The following is a 15,687-nucleotide window of genomic DNA, read 5'->3' as shown; positions in this document are numbered from 1 at the left end:
CCTCCAAACTCTTATCCTTACAGGGTACCACCTCCATTCGCACCCACACCGACCTGTCCCCCACTTCCTACCCATCGATATATTCGCTGCCCAGTCATAATTAATAAAATTCGGAAGGGCCGTGCCCCCATTCCAAAAGGACCTTCCTCACCCCGGGGGGCCTTACCAGCCCATACAAAACCCGAGATCATCGCGTTCATCTTCCTGAAAAATGTCTTGGATAAAAATTGGAAGACATTGAATCACAAATAGCAACCTCGGGAGTTCTCATCTTCACAGTCTATACCCTCCCCGCCAGTGACAGCGGGAGCATGTCCCACTTGCGGAAGTCCCCTTTCATTTGCTCAGCCGCCTGCCCAATTTTAACTTGTGGATCTTACGCCAGTCCCTTGCCACCTGAATCCCCAACTACCTAAAACTCCTTCCACCACTTTAAACGGTAATTCCCTCGGTCTCCTCCTGCCCCATGCCTGGATCATGAACACCTCAGTCTTACCCATGTATAATTTGTAGCCTGAGAACGGACCAAATTCCTCCAATACCTCCATAATCCCAGCCATTTCTCCCCCCCCCCCCCCCCCTCCCAAACAGGTCTGTTATGTAAAGGAGCAAGTTGTCCGCATCCCCTCGCTATCCCCTGCCAGATGTTCGATTACCTAAGTGCCATTGCCAAGGGCTCTATGGCTAGGGCAAACCGTTGTGGGGAGAGTGGTCACCCCTGTCTTGTCCCCCTACACAAACTAAAATATTCTGACCGGTCCCAGGTGGTCCTTGCATTCGCTACCGGTGCCTGATATAACAGCCGGACCCAGGATATCCCACAAGTACTTCCACTCTACACGATCAAAGGCCTTTTCTGCATTCATGGCTACCACCACCTCGACCTCGCGCCCCTCCGCTGGCATTATCACATTTAAGAGTCGTCTAATGTTGTATGTCTGGTGATGTGCCTTCACAAACCTCGTCTGGTTCTCCCCTATCATCTCCGGGACACAGTCCTCTATGCACGTGGCCAAGATCTTTGGCACCAATTTAGCATCCACATTTAAAAGGGAGATCGGCCTGTACGATCCACAGTTCTCTGGATCCTTATCCTGCTTCAGAATACGGGAAATTGATGCCTGCGATAACGTTGGGGGCAGCACTCCCAGCTCCTTGGACTCATTAAAAGCCTTTACCAGGATTGGCCCCAGCAGCCCGGAAAACCTTTTGTCGAACTCGACCGTTTATCATGTCCCAGAGCCTTACCCGATTGCATCGCCCCTAATCCGTCTATAATCTCCCCAAGCCTGATTGGGCCTCCCAAGCCTTCCACCAACTCCCTCATCTATCCTCCATAACACTAGTCCGCCCCCAAGAATTGCTTCATACCCTCCTCCTCTGCTGGGGGTTCCGATTTGTATAGTCTACTATAAAATTCCCAAATCACATCATTCACCCCAGCCGATCCACAACCACCTAACCTCCTCCTCCTCCTTCTCTTCTCTTGCCCCCCCCCCCGTGTCCTTTACTTTCCCAATTTCTCTCGCCGCCTCCTGCATCACTGGGGCTGGTTTTAGCACACTGGGCTAAATAGCTGGTTTTTAAAGCAGACCAAGGCAGGCCAGCAGCACGGTTAAATTCCCATACCAGCCTCCCCGAACAGGCGCCAGAATGGGGCGACTAGGGGCTGTTCACAGTAACTTCATTGAAGCTTACTTGTGACAATAAGCAATTTTCATTTCATTTCATTTGCTTCCTCAGCTGATGCGCCAACATCCTGCTGGCTTTTTCCCCATATTCAGACACTGGCCCTTCACCCTCCTCAGCTGTCCTTCCTCAGGAGCCCAAATTCCATTTGCAGTCTCTGACGCTCCTTCAGCAGCCCCTCATCCGGAGAAGCTCCTTCAGAAGCCCCTCATCCGGAGACTCTGCATACCTCCTGTCCAGCTGTAAATGTTCGGCTCACACACCTCGTCCTCCGCTAACAGCCCGACATTGCAGCCGCTGGGCCTTTCCTTTGCTCACTTGTAGGTCTACCCATTGTGGGGTGTGGGCTGACACAATTGCTGAATGTTCAGTGTCCACCACCTCAATCAGCAGCATTTTGTCCAGCGCAAAGAAATCTTTCCCGGAGTACACCTTATGCACATGGGCGTAGAATGAAAACTCCTTACTCCTTGGCCTCCCAAATCTCCATGGGTCCACCCCTCCCATGCGCTCCATAAAGCCCAGTAGCTCTTTTGCCATTGCTGAGACCTTTCCGGGCCTGGGACTCGACCGGTCCAGTCTCGGATCCAGGACAGTGTTAAAATCTCACCCCATAATCAGTCTATGTGAATCCAGATCCGGGATCTTCCCCAGCAACCTCCTAACGAAATTGACATCATCCCAGTTTGAGGTATATATATTCACCAATACTACGGCCATTTCCTCCAGCTTTCCACTAACCATGATGAATCTACCCCATGGGTCCGCCTCTAGTCCCCACCTTGAGTGCCACCCTTTTATTGACCAGGATTGTCACCCCCCTCGGTCCAATCCCGAATGGAACACCTGCCCGACCCATCCCTTCCTGAACCTAACCTGATCCCCACCTTCAAGTGTGTCTCCTGCAGCATGGCCACGTCTGCCTTCAGTTGCCTCAAGTGTGCGAACACACTGGCCCTTTTGACCAGCCCATTTAGCCTGTGAACGTTCCACGTGACCAGCCTAGTGGGGGGGATGCACCCCGACCCCCCCCCCCCCCCCCCCCCCCCCCCTTGCCGGTCAGCCATAACCTCTCCTAGGCCAGTCCTTGGCCCATATCCTGCACCTCACCTGGCCTGCCCCCAGGCAGCTACCACCATCAACTCTCCTCCACCAACTTAAAAATCCCCTTCCCGTTAGCAGTCTAACCCCCCCCCCCCCCCCCAATTGGTCTTTAGCTCACCCCCCACTCTGCTTCCGTGAACTAGCCCTCCCCGGTAGCCTGGCAGCCCTCACCCCTGGTGCCCAGCATCTTCACCCCCCCCCCCTTTCCCGGTTCCCCTCCCCTGCACTTAATGCAAACAATCAAAACAATGGCAGGAAGCAAAAACAAACAAATAGTTCCCCCCAAGGTCCGAGCACAAAAGCCCACCCCTCCTCCCTTAACAAAGTACTATCTGTTAACCTAATCCCAAACAATCGAAATAAAAACGGAAAAAATATATACAGAACCTAGAAAGTCAGTCCAAACATCGCAAGTTAAAAGTTTTACAAGGCTCAGTTCCCCACAGTCAAGGTTCCAGGTCTTCCTTCTCATCAGTTTATTATCTTTCATAAGGTCCACCGCATCCTCCGCCGAGCCGAAGTACAGTTCCCGACCCTCGTAGGTCACCCACACGCGGGCTGGGTACAGCAGTCCAAACTTTATTCCCTTTTCCTACAGGGTCGACTTGACCTTATTAAAGCTCGCCCTCCTCCGTTCCCAGGCCCTGATACACCCGGATCTCGGCATCTTCCCACGTACATTGCCTCGTCTGCCTGGCACACCTCATAATGCGTTCCTTGTCCAGGAACCGATGCAATCGTACCACCATCTCCCTCGGTGGCTTGCGCATAAGAGCCCTGTCGGCCCGGTCCACCTTCAGCAGCTTGTTGGACGCACCTTCTCCCAGCAGCTTCTCCAACATCTTCCCCACATACTCACCAGCATCCGATCCTCCTTTTCCCTCCGGCAGACCCACGATCCAAATGTTCTGCCAACGAGAACGGTTCTCCAGGTCCTCCACTTTCTCCAGCAGTCGCTTCTGCTGGTCTTGCAGCATCCCTATCTCTGCTGCCATTGAGGTGGACTGCTCCTCATGCCCCCTTGCCAGCTCCTCCAGCCTCTGGATCGCCTGTCCCTGGGTCATCCGTCTCGCCTCCACGTGGTCAACCATCGCCCTGATCGAGTCCTCCGCCTGGGCCAGGTCCTCCACACACACCTTACATTGTTGAATGAACTTCTCATTTAGCAAGCTCACCAACTGGTCCGTCGACCACTGAGCTGACTGGGCCGGGCACCTGCGATTTCCGCACTTAATATCTGGTCCTCACTCACTACCAACTTCTGATTCCTCCTTTTGCGGTTTTCTTTCTGGGCCACAGCTCCATAAACTGGGGGTCCCCACCTTTACTTTACAAAATTCCTGCAACAATCTGGTGTAAAAGCCACAAAGACCACCATGAACGGGAGCTGCCAAATGTGCAACCTTTCACTCCATGGCCGCCACCGGAGGTCAAAACTGCTTTTCTGGGGCATTAAAAGTTTCACCAAAAGTTTATTTTAAATGTTAATTTTATGGATATATTTGATCAAAATGAATCTTTTGATCTAAACTAATATTGCTAGACTTAAGAAGTTAAGTTTATGGCCTAGTTTCAAACTATAGATTTTTGTTTTCAATACCTAATGTAATGGTTCAAGTGAGCGTGAAAGATCCCCTGGAACTAATGACAAGAAGTTGGAGTTTTCCCAATGTCTGTCATTCCTCTCTTAATCATCAGTTTAAATGCATCGATCCATTGTTTTGTGCAAAATGCTACCATGTTTACTTATGCAATTAGTTGGGAACCATTAAAGCATTTATGCAAGACCTGTGTTTAGATAGTACTTTCCTCTCTTGATTTTTGGTTGAGCCATGAATGAGGTGTTGAGCAGAAGCCTGATGTTTCGCTGACTGGAGCAGTCAAGCAACATGACATAGGATTGTAAGAGAATAAATGTGGGGAACTTGAGACAACTTCTACGTAAAGGGCAATATTTATATTGATCTCTATCTGAAGCCCTGATTCCACTCATCTTTCCTGCCTGGTTTTTACAGAATGTTGACGAGACTTTTTTGAAGAAGTTTAGTTAATGAAATGTAATTCCATTGTGCAAATTAATTAAAAACCAGAATCTATTACTAAGCTTCTGTAAAAAGCATGAAATTGATGAGTTGATTACTTTACCGGACTTTCCGTTATACTAGCTAATTGTAATGAAGTACCCAGAATATAAAGAGATGTATTTGATTTCTTGCAGGGTGCTGCCTTCGTGGAGTTTGATGTCCATCTTTCAAAAGACCATGTTCCTATTGTATATCACGATCTTACCTGTTGTATATCAATGAAAAAGGTATGCAATTTTTCATTTTTGCAGTGTCTGCATGTAAGAGAGCTTCAGCCAGTTGACAACATTGTTGGAAACGGCAGGCCTTTAACATGGTTACAAACGTTGAGATATCTGTTTTGTGACTTTCTTTCAGTGTAGTGTGAAAAACACAGCACTTTTAGGTGATGGTAGTACTTTACCTTGTGAAAATATACATCTGCTTGAAGTTAGTGTTAGTGTTTCAATTTACTTAGTAATATTTGTTTTGCTGAAGAAATTTGATACTCGCAGGCTTGAAAGCTACAGAACAGCTCCAGGCCTCTGTTTTCTTTTCTTTTTCATTAAAGCTAATATGCTAAGTGTTAATTTTCTCCGGGTACTTTTTTTTGAAACCTTGTCTGTGATGTGGCTTTGTGCCTGCAGCAACCACTTTCACTTTAACTCCTTCTTTCAATAAACCTTTTGTTTTTTTTGTAACTTGGGGTGAGCAGTTTTAATTTCTTGATCCCAAAAGGCCCACTGGGTTGCTGATATTCGCTGTTGCTGATATTCGCTGTTCTTTTTCCAAAACTCCAAGCAAGTTCAGACAGGAGGTCTTTGTAAAAGCTATATTTTTATTCAACACCCCCCCCCCCCCCCCCCCCCCCCCCCAACCCGCTGCCGGCAACCAGATCCCCAAATTGTAACACCAGCAAACCCCTATCTCTGGTGGAACCCCTCATCTGCCCCAAGAGCAAATTTCACCGTCTCCAAATACAGGAACTCCATTAGATTTCCCCAGCCACACCGAGGCGGGGGGGGGGGGGGTTGACCTCCAGATGGATACACTTCCTGAAGCTGATTATAATCCATGAATTCTGACGTTTGATCTTGACACATCCCAAGTAAAATTTATTTTGTGTTTTTTGTGAAAGGCCATCGACCTAAACCGTTAATCCCACCCTCTTCGCAGTTCTGCTGTCCTGAGTTTGGCAGTCACCAGAATGATGCCGTTAACTCAGTTGGGTCTTAATGTTAATTTTATTGTGCAGAATAATCTAGAATGATAAAGTATTCTTCCTAATAACTGGAGTTTACAAGAAATTAACATGGATAAACTTGCTGCATTGCATAGTGACAGTCTACAGGATAAAATTGCGTATCATTTGGTATTAATTTGCAAATTTGGTCTAATGCTACAGGTTTAGTGTTAAAAATGGCAATGTCATTTGAGGCGTTGGTAATATTGAGATTTATGGGGAGTTGAGTATTTGATATTGACACTAGTTGAACAGTTGAATGCTTGCCCCCCCCCCCCCCCCAAAAGGATAATTAATAAGAAATGCAAACATATATTTAAATTCAATATTTGAGTACAGTGCCAATTTCTAATTTAAAAAAAAAAAAAAATGATTCCATCCACCAAACCAATTTGTATTCTGTCAACAAGGGCTATTTGTTTGATATTACAAGTTATACTTTAACTTTAGACTGCCTGGCAATCTACCTGCTGCTGTTGTGCCAGTGAAATATCAAAATAAAGTATTCCAACTGCATTGGTGTTTTGAAAATAATTTAATTTATTACCCCATTGGAAAAGCTTGGCCTGCTTTAGGTCATTCAGAATAGCACTAAAACAAACATACTGCTTGTCTAAGTTTTGGATTCTATTTTATTTTTCGTGAAGGAATTTGCATGTTGTTGGTTCTTGTGACGCTTGACTAATTTTAAAACTATCTTCTGTGACAATGGAATCACGGAATTGCTAAGGTACAAAAGAAGGCAATAGGCTTTCCAACCGAGCATCATGACTTGGTGCCTTTTCTCTGCCCCCACTTTCCACATGCACACAACAAACAACGCAAAGGGGAAAGGGTGGTAGAAAGGGAAAGAAAATATTAATAAAACTAAAAGGATGAGTAACTTTGCACTGGGATGACTTCCAATAGTGTCTTTGAAGTTCAGGTTTTCGTTTTGGTGCTTTTTTTTTCTTTTAGTCTTGAGATGGTTTTCTCTGGCAAAGTTGCCTACCTTCTCTCCATATTCAGCATCATTTCAGTTTCACAACAAAAGATGTGCAGGGCACTCTCTCCTTTCAGAATAATAAAACAGTTCTTTCACTTTAGCAAGCAGGAGAGAGAACATTTCATTGAATTTTACAGTGCAGAAGGAGGCCATTCGGCCCATCCGGTCAGCACCGGCCCTTGTAAAGAGCACCCCACTTAAGCCCATGCCTCCATCCTATCCCTGTAACCCAGTAAACCCAAATAACTTTTTTTGGGACACTTGGGGGCAATTTAGCATGGCCAATCCACCTAACCTGCACGTCTTTGGACTGTGGGAGGAAACTGGAGCACCCGGACGAAACCGATGCAAACACTGAGAACGTGCAGACTCCGCACAGACAGTGACCCAAGCCAGGAATTGAACCTAGGACCCTGGAGCTGTGAAGCAACTGTGCTAACCACTGTGCTATCGTGCTGCATGCATTACTTTCACTTCCCAAGGTCTAAACGCCTTTTGCCCAGTTCTTTCAAAAAACATCACGGAGGAACCAACCCACCATTTATAAAAAAAAATTTTTAAATTGTTTTAAAATATCGAATTCCCAATTCATTTCCATCCACCCCCCCCCCCCCCATCCCCCAATTAAGGGACAATTTAGCGTGGCCAATCCACCTACCCTACACAAACTTTGGCTTGTGGTGGTAAGATCCACACAGACATGAGGACAGTGTGCAAACTCTCTACACGGACAGTGACCTGGTGCTGGAAAAGAACCCAGATCCTCTGTGCCATGATGCAGCAGTGCCAGCCACCATGCTGCCAATTTCCCTCCAAACCTGGTCCTCCGATTCACTCGGTGCTGAGGAGTCTGGCACTCGGTGCTGAGGAGTCTGGCCTTTTTTTTCTCCAAAAACAAAACCTTGGAACACAGTGTCCTGACGAGCAGGGTATTTCAAACATAATTTTATGTTTCTATAAGATCTCTTTTCTCCCCCCTGCCGCATCCTTCTAAATTTCAACGAGCACAGTTCCAGTCTACTCAACTTCCTCCTCTTAATCCAACCCCCTCAGATCTGGGATTAACCCTAGTGAATCCCTCTGCATACCCTCCAGCACCAGTACGTCCTTTCTCAGGTAAGGAGACCAAAACTGAATACAATACTCCAGGTGTGGCCTCACTAACAACCTTTATATACAGTTGCAGCATAACTTCCCTAGTCTTAAACTCCATCCCTCTAGCAATGAAGGACAAAACTCCATTCATCGCCTTAATCGCCTGTTGCACCTGTAAACCAACTTTTTGCGACTCATGCACTAGCACACCCAGGTCCCTCTGCACAGCAGCATGTTTTAAAATGTTATCATTTAAATAATCCCTTTTGCTGTTCCTACCAAAATGGATAACTCACATTTGTCAACATTGTATTCCATCTGCCCGACCCTATTCCATCTGCCCGACCCTCGTCCATTTACTTAACCTATCCAAATCCTTCTGCAGACTTCCTATATCCTCTGCACTTTTTCCTTTGCCACTCATCTTAGTGTCATCTGCAAACTTGGCCCCCAACTTCAAATCATCTATGTAAATTGTGAACAATTGTGGGCCTAGCACTGATCCCTGAGGGACACCACTAGCTACTGACTGCCAACCAGAGAAACATCCATTAATCCCCACTCTTTGCTTTCTATTAATTAACCAATCCTCTATCCATGCTACTACTTTACCCTTAATGCCATGCATCTTTATCTTATGCAGCAATCTTTTGTGTGGAACCTTGTCAAAAGCTTTCTGGAAATCCAGATATGCCACATCCATTAGCTCCCCGTTATCTTATCGTACTGGTAATGTCCTCAAAACATTCCACTAAATTAGTTAGGCACGACCTGTCCTTTATGAGCCCATGCTGCGTCTGTCTAATGCAACAATTTCCATACAGATTTCCCGTACCAGCCTCCCGAACAGGTGCCGGAATGTGGCGACTAGGGACTTTTCACAGTAACTTCTTCTGAAGCCTACTTGTGACAATAAGCGATTTTCTTTTTTTTTTTTTTTCAGAAGCCTCGCTATTTCTTCCTTGATAAATTCCAGCATCTTCCCTACTACCGAAGTTAAGCTAACTGGCCTATAATTACCCGCTTTCTGCCTACCTCCTTTTTTAAACAGTGGTGTCACGTTTGCTAATTTCCAATCTGCCGGGACCACCCCAGAGTCTAGTGCATTTTGGTAAATTATCACTAGTGCATTTGCAATTTCCCTAGCCATCTCTTTTAGTACTCTGGGATGCATTCCATCAGGGCCAGGAGACTTGTCTATCTTTAGCCCCATTAGCTTGCCCATCACTACCTCCTCAGTGATAACAATCGTCTCAAGGTCCTCAGCTGTCATAGCCTCATTTTCATCAGTCACTGGCATGTTATTTGTGTCTTCCACTGTGAGGACCAACCCAAAAAAACTATTCCGTTCCTCAGCCATTTCCTCATCTCCCATTATTAAATCTCCCTTCTCATCCTCTAAAGGACCAATATTTACCTTAGCCACTCTTTTTTTTATATATGTTTGTTGAAGCTTTTACTATCTATTTTTATATTCTGAACAGGTTTAAAGAGAGGTTTACTCTCATAATCTATCTTACTCTTATTTATAGCTTTTTTAAATAGCTTTCTGTTGCCCCCTGAAGATTTCCCAGTCCTCTAGTCTCCCACTAATCTTTGCCACTTTGTATGGGAGCAAAGGAAAAAAGAAATGGGCGACATGGTAGCACAGTGATTAGCACTGTTGCTTCACAGCTCCAGCGTCCCAGATTTGATTCCCAGCTTGGGCCACTGTCTGTGTGGAGTCTGAACGTTCTCCGTGTCTGCGTGTGTTTCCTCTGTGTGCTCCAGTTTCCTCCCACAAGTCCCGAAAGACGTGCTGTTAGGTCATTTGGGCATTCTGAATTCTCCCTGTGTACCCGAACAGGTGCCGGAATGTGGCGACATGGGGCTTTTCACAGTAACTTCATTGCAGTGTTAATGTAAGCCGACTTGTGACAATAAAGATTATTTAAAAATGTAATAAACCGGAAGGACCCTTACAAGACCCAAGCCACTTCCTGTGTGAAAATGTGTTTTTTTTTTTCTCATCTCTCATTTGCTGCTTTTCCAAATCACTTTAAATCTCTGCCCTTTCATTCTTGATCCTTTTGAGGTTGTGGTTTTTCTGAACGGTTCTGATTTATTTCGGTCATGTGCATTGCTTATGTCTCTATTGTGGTTGGTATGGTTTCAGAAAGTGGACAAAGAATCTTCAGAATTATTTGAAATTCCAGTAAAGGAACTTACATTTCAACAGTTGCAGCTATTAAAGGTACGAAGCATTATAATTAAGAATATCTAACCGTGCTCTGCACTGCAGTCATGTATTTAATGTTGACGAGCAAGATTTGGTAGACTGATCTGGATGAATATCATTAACTTGCATGCGAAATGGACATCAGCTTAAGCTTGGTTAGTTCAGTAGAAAGAAAAGCCTCTGCTTTAGCAAGAGGATTAGAAGCCTCAGATATGTGAAAAACATCTCTCAAAGTCCCAGAGATATTGGAGTATGGGTAAGTGAAAATTAATATTTCATTATTCTGTTCGCTTTCAAACACACTAGGCTGGATTCTCCGTTTGGGAGACTAAGTCCCCATGCCAGCGTGAAAACAGTGGATTTTTACGCCAGGCAAACTGACGCAAAACGGCCACCGATTCCTTGGGGGGGTGGTGGTGGTCAGCACGGAGCTCCCAGCTTTAGCCACCGATATGGCCCGGAGCATGCGGACGGCGGCGGACTGCAGTGGCAGCACCGTTCTTCATGACGGATGCTGCCCGCGGACCCAGCCTGCAAATATAGTCTCTCCTCTCTTTCTTCCCCCCCCCCCCCCGGTGGATCGGCCCATTCCCAACTGTAGCGGCGCTGCACTGAGTCCGCATTTGTCGGCATCGGGGATTCTCCGCCCCATCGCCAAACGCAATTTTGGCATCGAGGATCAGAGAATCCAGCCCACTGTCTTTGTGTAACAGAAGGAATGAACCATCCCACCCCTCATCAGTCCCCTGACAATGTGTTTTTTGCCATACTTTGGCATGTGAATGAGGCAACTGAAATCATGTGAAACAATGGACAACAAATTGGGTGAGTCTGTAATGCAGGAGCTGGTAAAAGTTGAGGGAACTCTGTAATGATGAAAACAGCATCTGAGCCTTGTCTATCTTGCTAATGGAAACATTTAGGTTGTGGCCTCCTTTCAAATTCTTTTACCTAGGTACTGCTTGTAGAATTTCAAGTCACCAGTTTTTTGCATATCGGGTCAATAATAGTACAAAAGTCACTCTGTAGAGCAACCCTGAAACCTTTTATTATGGCTGTATAGTACTGCAAATCACTGGTCTCTCGGGTGTCATATGGCTAACATGGTGTCATAAGATTGCAGTGAAATAAGGAGAATGAACATTTTAATGCGGTGCTTTTGCAATTCCATTTTTATCTTTCTCCTGATGATCTCATTTGAGTAAATCATTTAATTGTAGGAGATTTGCAAATGCGATAGCGACAGCAATCTTTGGAAGACTAATTTAATTACTTTCCCTTGAAACTAGATGACAAGCTGCAGATGAATAAAAGTTCATTTTACTGCCGGCTGGGTTTGAGCGAATATTCTTCTCCATGTCTATTGTTTGGTTCTTTTAAAAGGGAATTTAAGAGAATCTCAGTAAATGCTTTGCCTGCATCTGTGCACCGAGTACCTTTGAGTTTTATATTTCTATGATGCGCGGCACGGTAGCAAAGTGGTTAGCAGCGTTGCTTCACAGAGCCGGGGACGTGGATTTGATTCCCGGCTTGGGTCACTGCCTGTGCAGTCTGCACATTCTCCGTGTCTGCATGGGTTTCCTCCGGGTGCTCCTGTTTCCTCCCACAAGTCCCGAAAGACGTGCTTGTTAGGTGAATTGGAAATTCTGAATTCTCCCTCCGTGTACCCAAACAGGCTAGCGGATTTTCAAGATAATATCATTGCAGTGTTAATGTAAGCCAACGTGTGACACTAATAAATATTATTGTTTTATTCCACTGGTAATAAAAATATTTTTAGAGTTTCCTGTGAAAATAAACTCTTTTTTTTTTTTTTTTTTTGTTGAAATCTTTTTATTGGCATTTCTCATTTATAAACTATTGTGTATCACATTTTTATTATCAGTGTTAATTTACTTTATTGTACAAGAGGTTTATTTTGTCTTTAGTTTAATTGGCCCTATATACATTTCGCCGCCCTCGAGATCGGCCTATAGTCGCCTGTTCTCTTCTCCCTTCCCCCCCCCCCCTCCGGCTTTTATTTTCAGGCAAGGGGGGGGTTACCCTCTCCATCCTCTTCTCTTCTTTGTGGTTTCCCTGCCTTCCTTCAGTCTCTTCCCTTCCACCACCCCCCCACTCCCACCCGTTGCACAGTACTTTGGTTCTTCATTTATCTTCGTACTTTTATTCTTGACCTACTCCTCGTTGCTGGCCTCAAACAGGTTTTGGAACAGGCTGACAAACTGCCCCCAAGTATCCAGGAAGCCTTCCTTTGACCCTCGGATGGCATATTTAATCTTCTCCAGATGGAGAAATTCCGAAGGGTCAGCAAGCCAGTCTGCAGCTATGGGTGGTGCTGCTGATCGCCAGCCGAGCAGGACTTCCCGGTATGCAATTAGGGAAGCGAAAGCAGGGGCATTAGCCCCCCCCCCCCATGTGTAGTTCTGGCTGCTCTGATACCCCGAAGATTGCCACCATCGGGCACGGCTTCACCCTCACCCCTCAGCCTTGGACATTGCCTCGGAGAAGCTTGTCCAGATCCAGCAAGTTTGGGACAAGCCCAGAACATGAGGGTGTGGTTGGCCGGGCCCCTCTGTCACCGTTCACGTTTATCCTCAACCTCCGGGAAGAGCCAGCTCATTCGGGTTCTGGTCAGGTGTGCTCTGTGCACCACTTTGAGTTGCATTAGGCTGAGCCTTGCGCAGAGGAGGTGGAGTTAGCGTCACTCCAGAGACCCCACCCTACCTTTGTCCCCAGTTCGTCCTCCCATTTTTGCCTGGTCTCGTCCAGTGGTGTTTGAGCTCTGTCCAGTAACTGTATATTTTCCCACATAGCCCCCCATTCTTACTGCTTCTGCCTATCAGGTCCTCTAGTGGTGTTGTTTCTGGGTCCCTGGGTACCCTACTGTCTCTTTGCGGAGAAAGTGTTTTATTTGGAGGTGTCTCATTTCCTGTCCTTTTGCTAGTTTCCATTTACTCGTCAGTTCATCCAGTGTTGCCAGTCTGTGGCCCACATAAAAGTCCCTGACTGCCAGTGTGCTCCCGTCCCGCCTCTATCTTTTGAAGGTAGTATCTAGCATGGCTGGAGGGGAATCTGTGATTGCTGCAGATGGGGGCCTGGGGGGACATTTTAGTTATCCCTAAGTGTTGTCTCAGCTGGATCGCTCGTTGTGTATCTTGTTGAGGAGGTTGGAAATGCTGCTGTAGCCAGGGCCTGGAGGGTGGTTCCTTTACAGGAGGCCCCCTCCATTTGTACCCAATCTATGTCGGGTTCTTGTATGATCCCCACACTCTTTCTGCCGTTGCTGCCCAGTGGTAGTATTGTAGATTTGGTAAAGCCAAGTCCCCTTTGATTTTCCTTCTTTGCAGTGTCTGGTACGCAGCCCTCCAACCTTTTGGCCAGGACCATTGCGAGTATTTTTGCTTCCACATGCAGCAGTGAAATGGGTCTGTATGATCCACATCCCGTCGGGTCTTTATCTTTTTTGGGTATCAGTGAAATTGTGGCCTGTGCTGGCGTGGGGGGCAGGGTGCCCCATGCCAGTGAGTCTGCGAACATGTCCTTTAGGTGTGGGGCCAGGACTGGTGCTAATGTTTTGGAGAAGTCTGCCGGGAACCTGTCGGGTCCTGGTGCCTTCCCCGCCTGCATGGAGCTGGTGCTCTCTGATTTTTCCCAGATCTATTGGTGCTTCCTGCTCCCCCAGTCTGTCTTCCCCCACAACTGGTACTTCCAGTCCGTCTAGGAACTGTTTAATTCTCGTGTCCCTGTTGGGGGCTCGGAGGTGTACAGTCCCCGGTAGGTGGTGTGAAAATATACTCCTGAGGGCAGTAGATTAAACGCACCATCAGCAATCTAGGTAGAATTTGTTCATGTACATGCTTGAAATGTTTTTTGTTAAAAGGTGAAATAAGTTGGTAATGCTAGATAAGGACATTTTACAGATGTGGATCTAAAAAGGGTATTGGATGAGGTTGCCCACCAACTCGCATGTAATTTCCACTGTTGTGTTCAATTTGTTTAATCTCTGAAAAAGGTAAATTTATCCTGACATTCTGAAGATAATTTAGCAGAATTTGAGATTCATCTCAGAAAGCAACTTCGAGTATTCAACTAATCTAGACGTGACATTACTGACTTAGCAGAATTGAAAACAATATTCCACACATTGCTTGATTACCTGGCTCTATTATGGAAAGCTCATACTTTTCCATCTTTTTTTAAAAAACATTTTGCAAACGTAACACAGTGAATAACATCCCCCACCCCCAACCAACACCCATACTCAGCCAACATGGCTTACACACACAGTTCCCCAGTCCCCCCCATCTCCTCTCTGCCTCAACTACCGCCCACCCCCCGTTCCCCTATCGTATCTGCTAACCGCTTAATTTTCCCCGAAGAAGTTGATAAACGGCTGCCACCTCCGGGTGAACCATAACGTTGATCCTCTCAGGGCGAACTTGATCTCAAGCCTGAGAAACCCGGCCATGTCACTAACCCACACCCCTGATTTTGGGGGCTAGAGCCCCTCCATGCCAATAAGATCTGTCTCCGGGCTACCAGGGAGGCAACGGCCAAAACTTCAGCCTCTCTCCCCCTGGACTCTCGGGTCATCCGATGCTCCAAAAATCCCCACCTCTGGTCTTGGCGCCACCCTTGTCTGTAGTACCATGACAACAGCGAAACCTTACCAGAATCCCTTAAGCTTCGGACATGCCCAAAACATGTGGACGTGATTTGCGGGCCCTCTCGCATACCGCCCACATCTGTCCTTCACCTCTTTTTAAAAAAACTTCCTCATCCGGGCCACAGTCATATCTGCCCGGTGGACCACCTCGGGCTGAGCCTGGCACATGAGGACGTGTTGACTCTACTCCGAGCATCCTCCCACAGACCTGCCTCCAGTTTTTTGCCTAACTCATCCTCCCGCTTACGCTTTACCTTCTCTAGCTGGGCTCCCTCCCACTCCATGCGCTCTTTATAAATTTCTGAGACCTTCCCCTCCCCCACTCCCGGTTTCAAAACTACCTTGTCCTGTATCCCCTGGGGCGGTAGAAGCTGAAAGGTCGAGACCTGCTGCCCTGCAAAGTTCCTCACTGATAACGGAACCCATTCCCTCCTGGCAGTTCAAACTCCTCCAAGCACTTTGAATGGCATTCCCTCCCCCCCCCCCCCCCACACACACACACACACACACATCTCCTCTCCTCGCCTGAATCACAAAGACCTCACTCTTGCCCATATTCAATTTATAGCCTGAAAACTGGCCAAATTCTCCTAAGATCCGCATAATCTCTCCAGTTCCCCCGAA

The 15,687-nt window shown here is 46.6% G+C and overlaps 1 protein-coding gene across 3 annotated transcripts in view; it reads left to right on the top strand.

Annotated features, from left to right (window-relative positions):
- gpcpd1 (glycerophosphocholine phosphodiesterase 1) overlaps positions 1 to 15,687 on the top strand; it is a 93,724-nt gene that overhangs the window by 59,355 nt on the left and 18,682 nt on the right. For all 3 annotated transcript variants that reach the window (XM_072505955.1, XM_072505945.1, XM_072505961.1), the window contains 2 exons: positions 5,012 to 5,104; positions 10,335 to 10,412. In XM_072505955.1, coding sequence (XP_072362056.1) covers positions 5,012 to 5,104; positions 10,335 to 10,412 — 171 coding nt within the window. The remainder of the gene's footprint in view (positions 1 to 5,011; positions 5,105 to 10,334; positions 10,413 to 15,687) is intronic.

Source organism: Scyliorhinus torazame, chromosome 1 (genome assembly GCF_047496885.1).
Source record: "Scyliorhinus torazame isolate Kashiwa2021f chromosome 1, sScyTor2.1, whole genome shotgun sequence".
In the NCBI taxonomy this organism is placed as follows: Eukaryota; Metazoa; Chordata; class Chondrichthyes; order Carcharhiniformes; family Scyliorhinidae; genus Scyliorhinus; species Scyliorhinus torazame.
The sequence above is the reverse complement of the archived record's forward strand: the minus strand, read 5'-3'. Positions and strand labels throughout refer to the sequence as shown.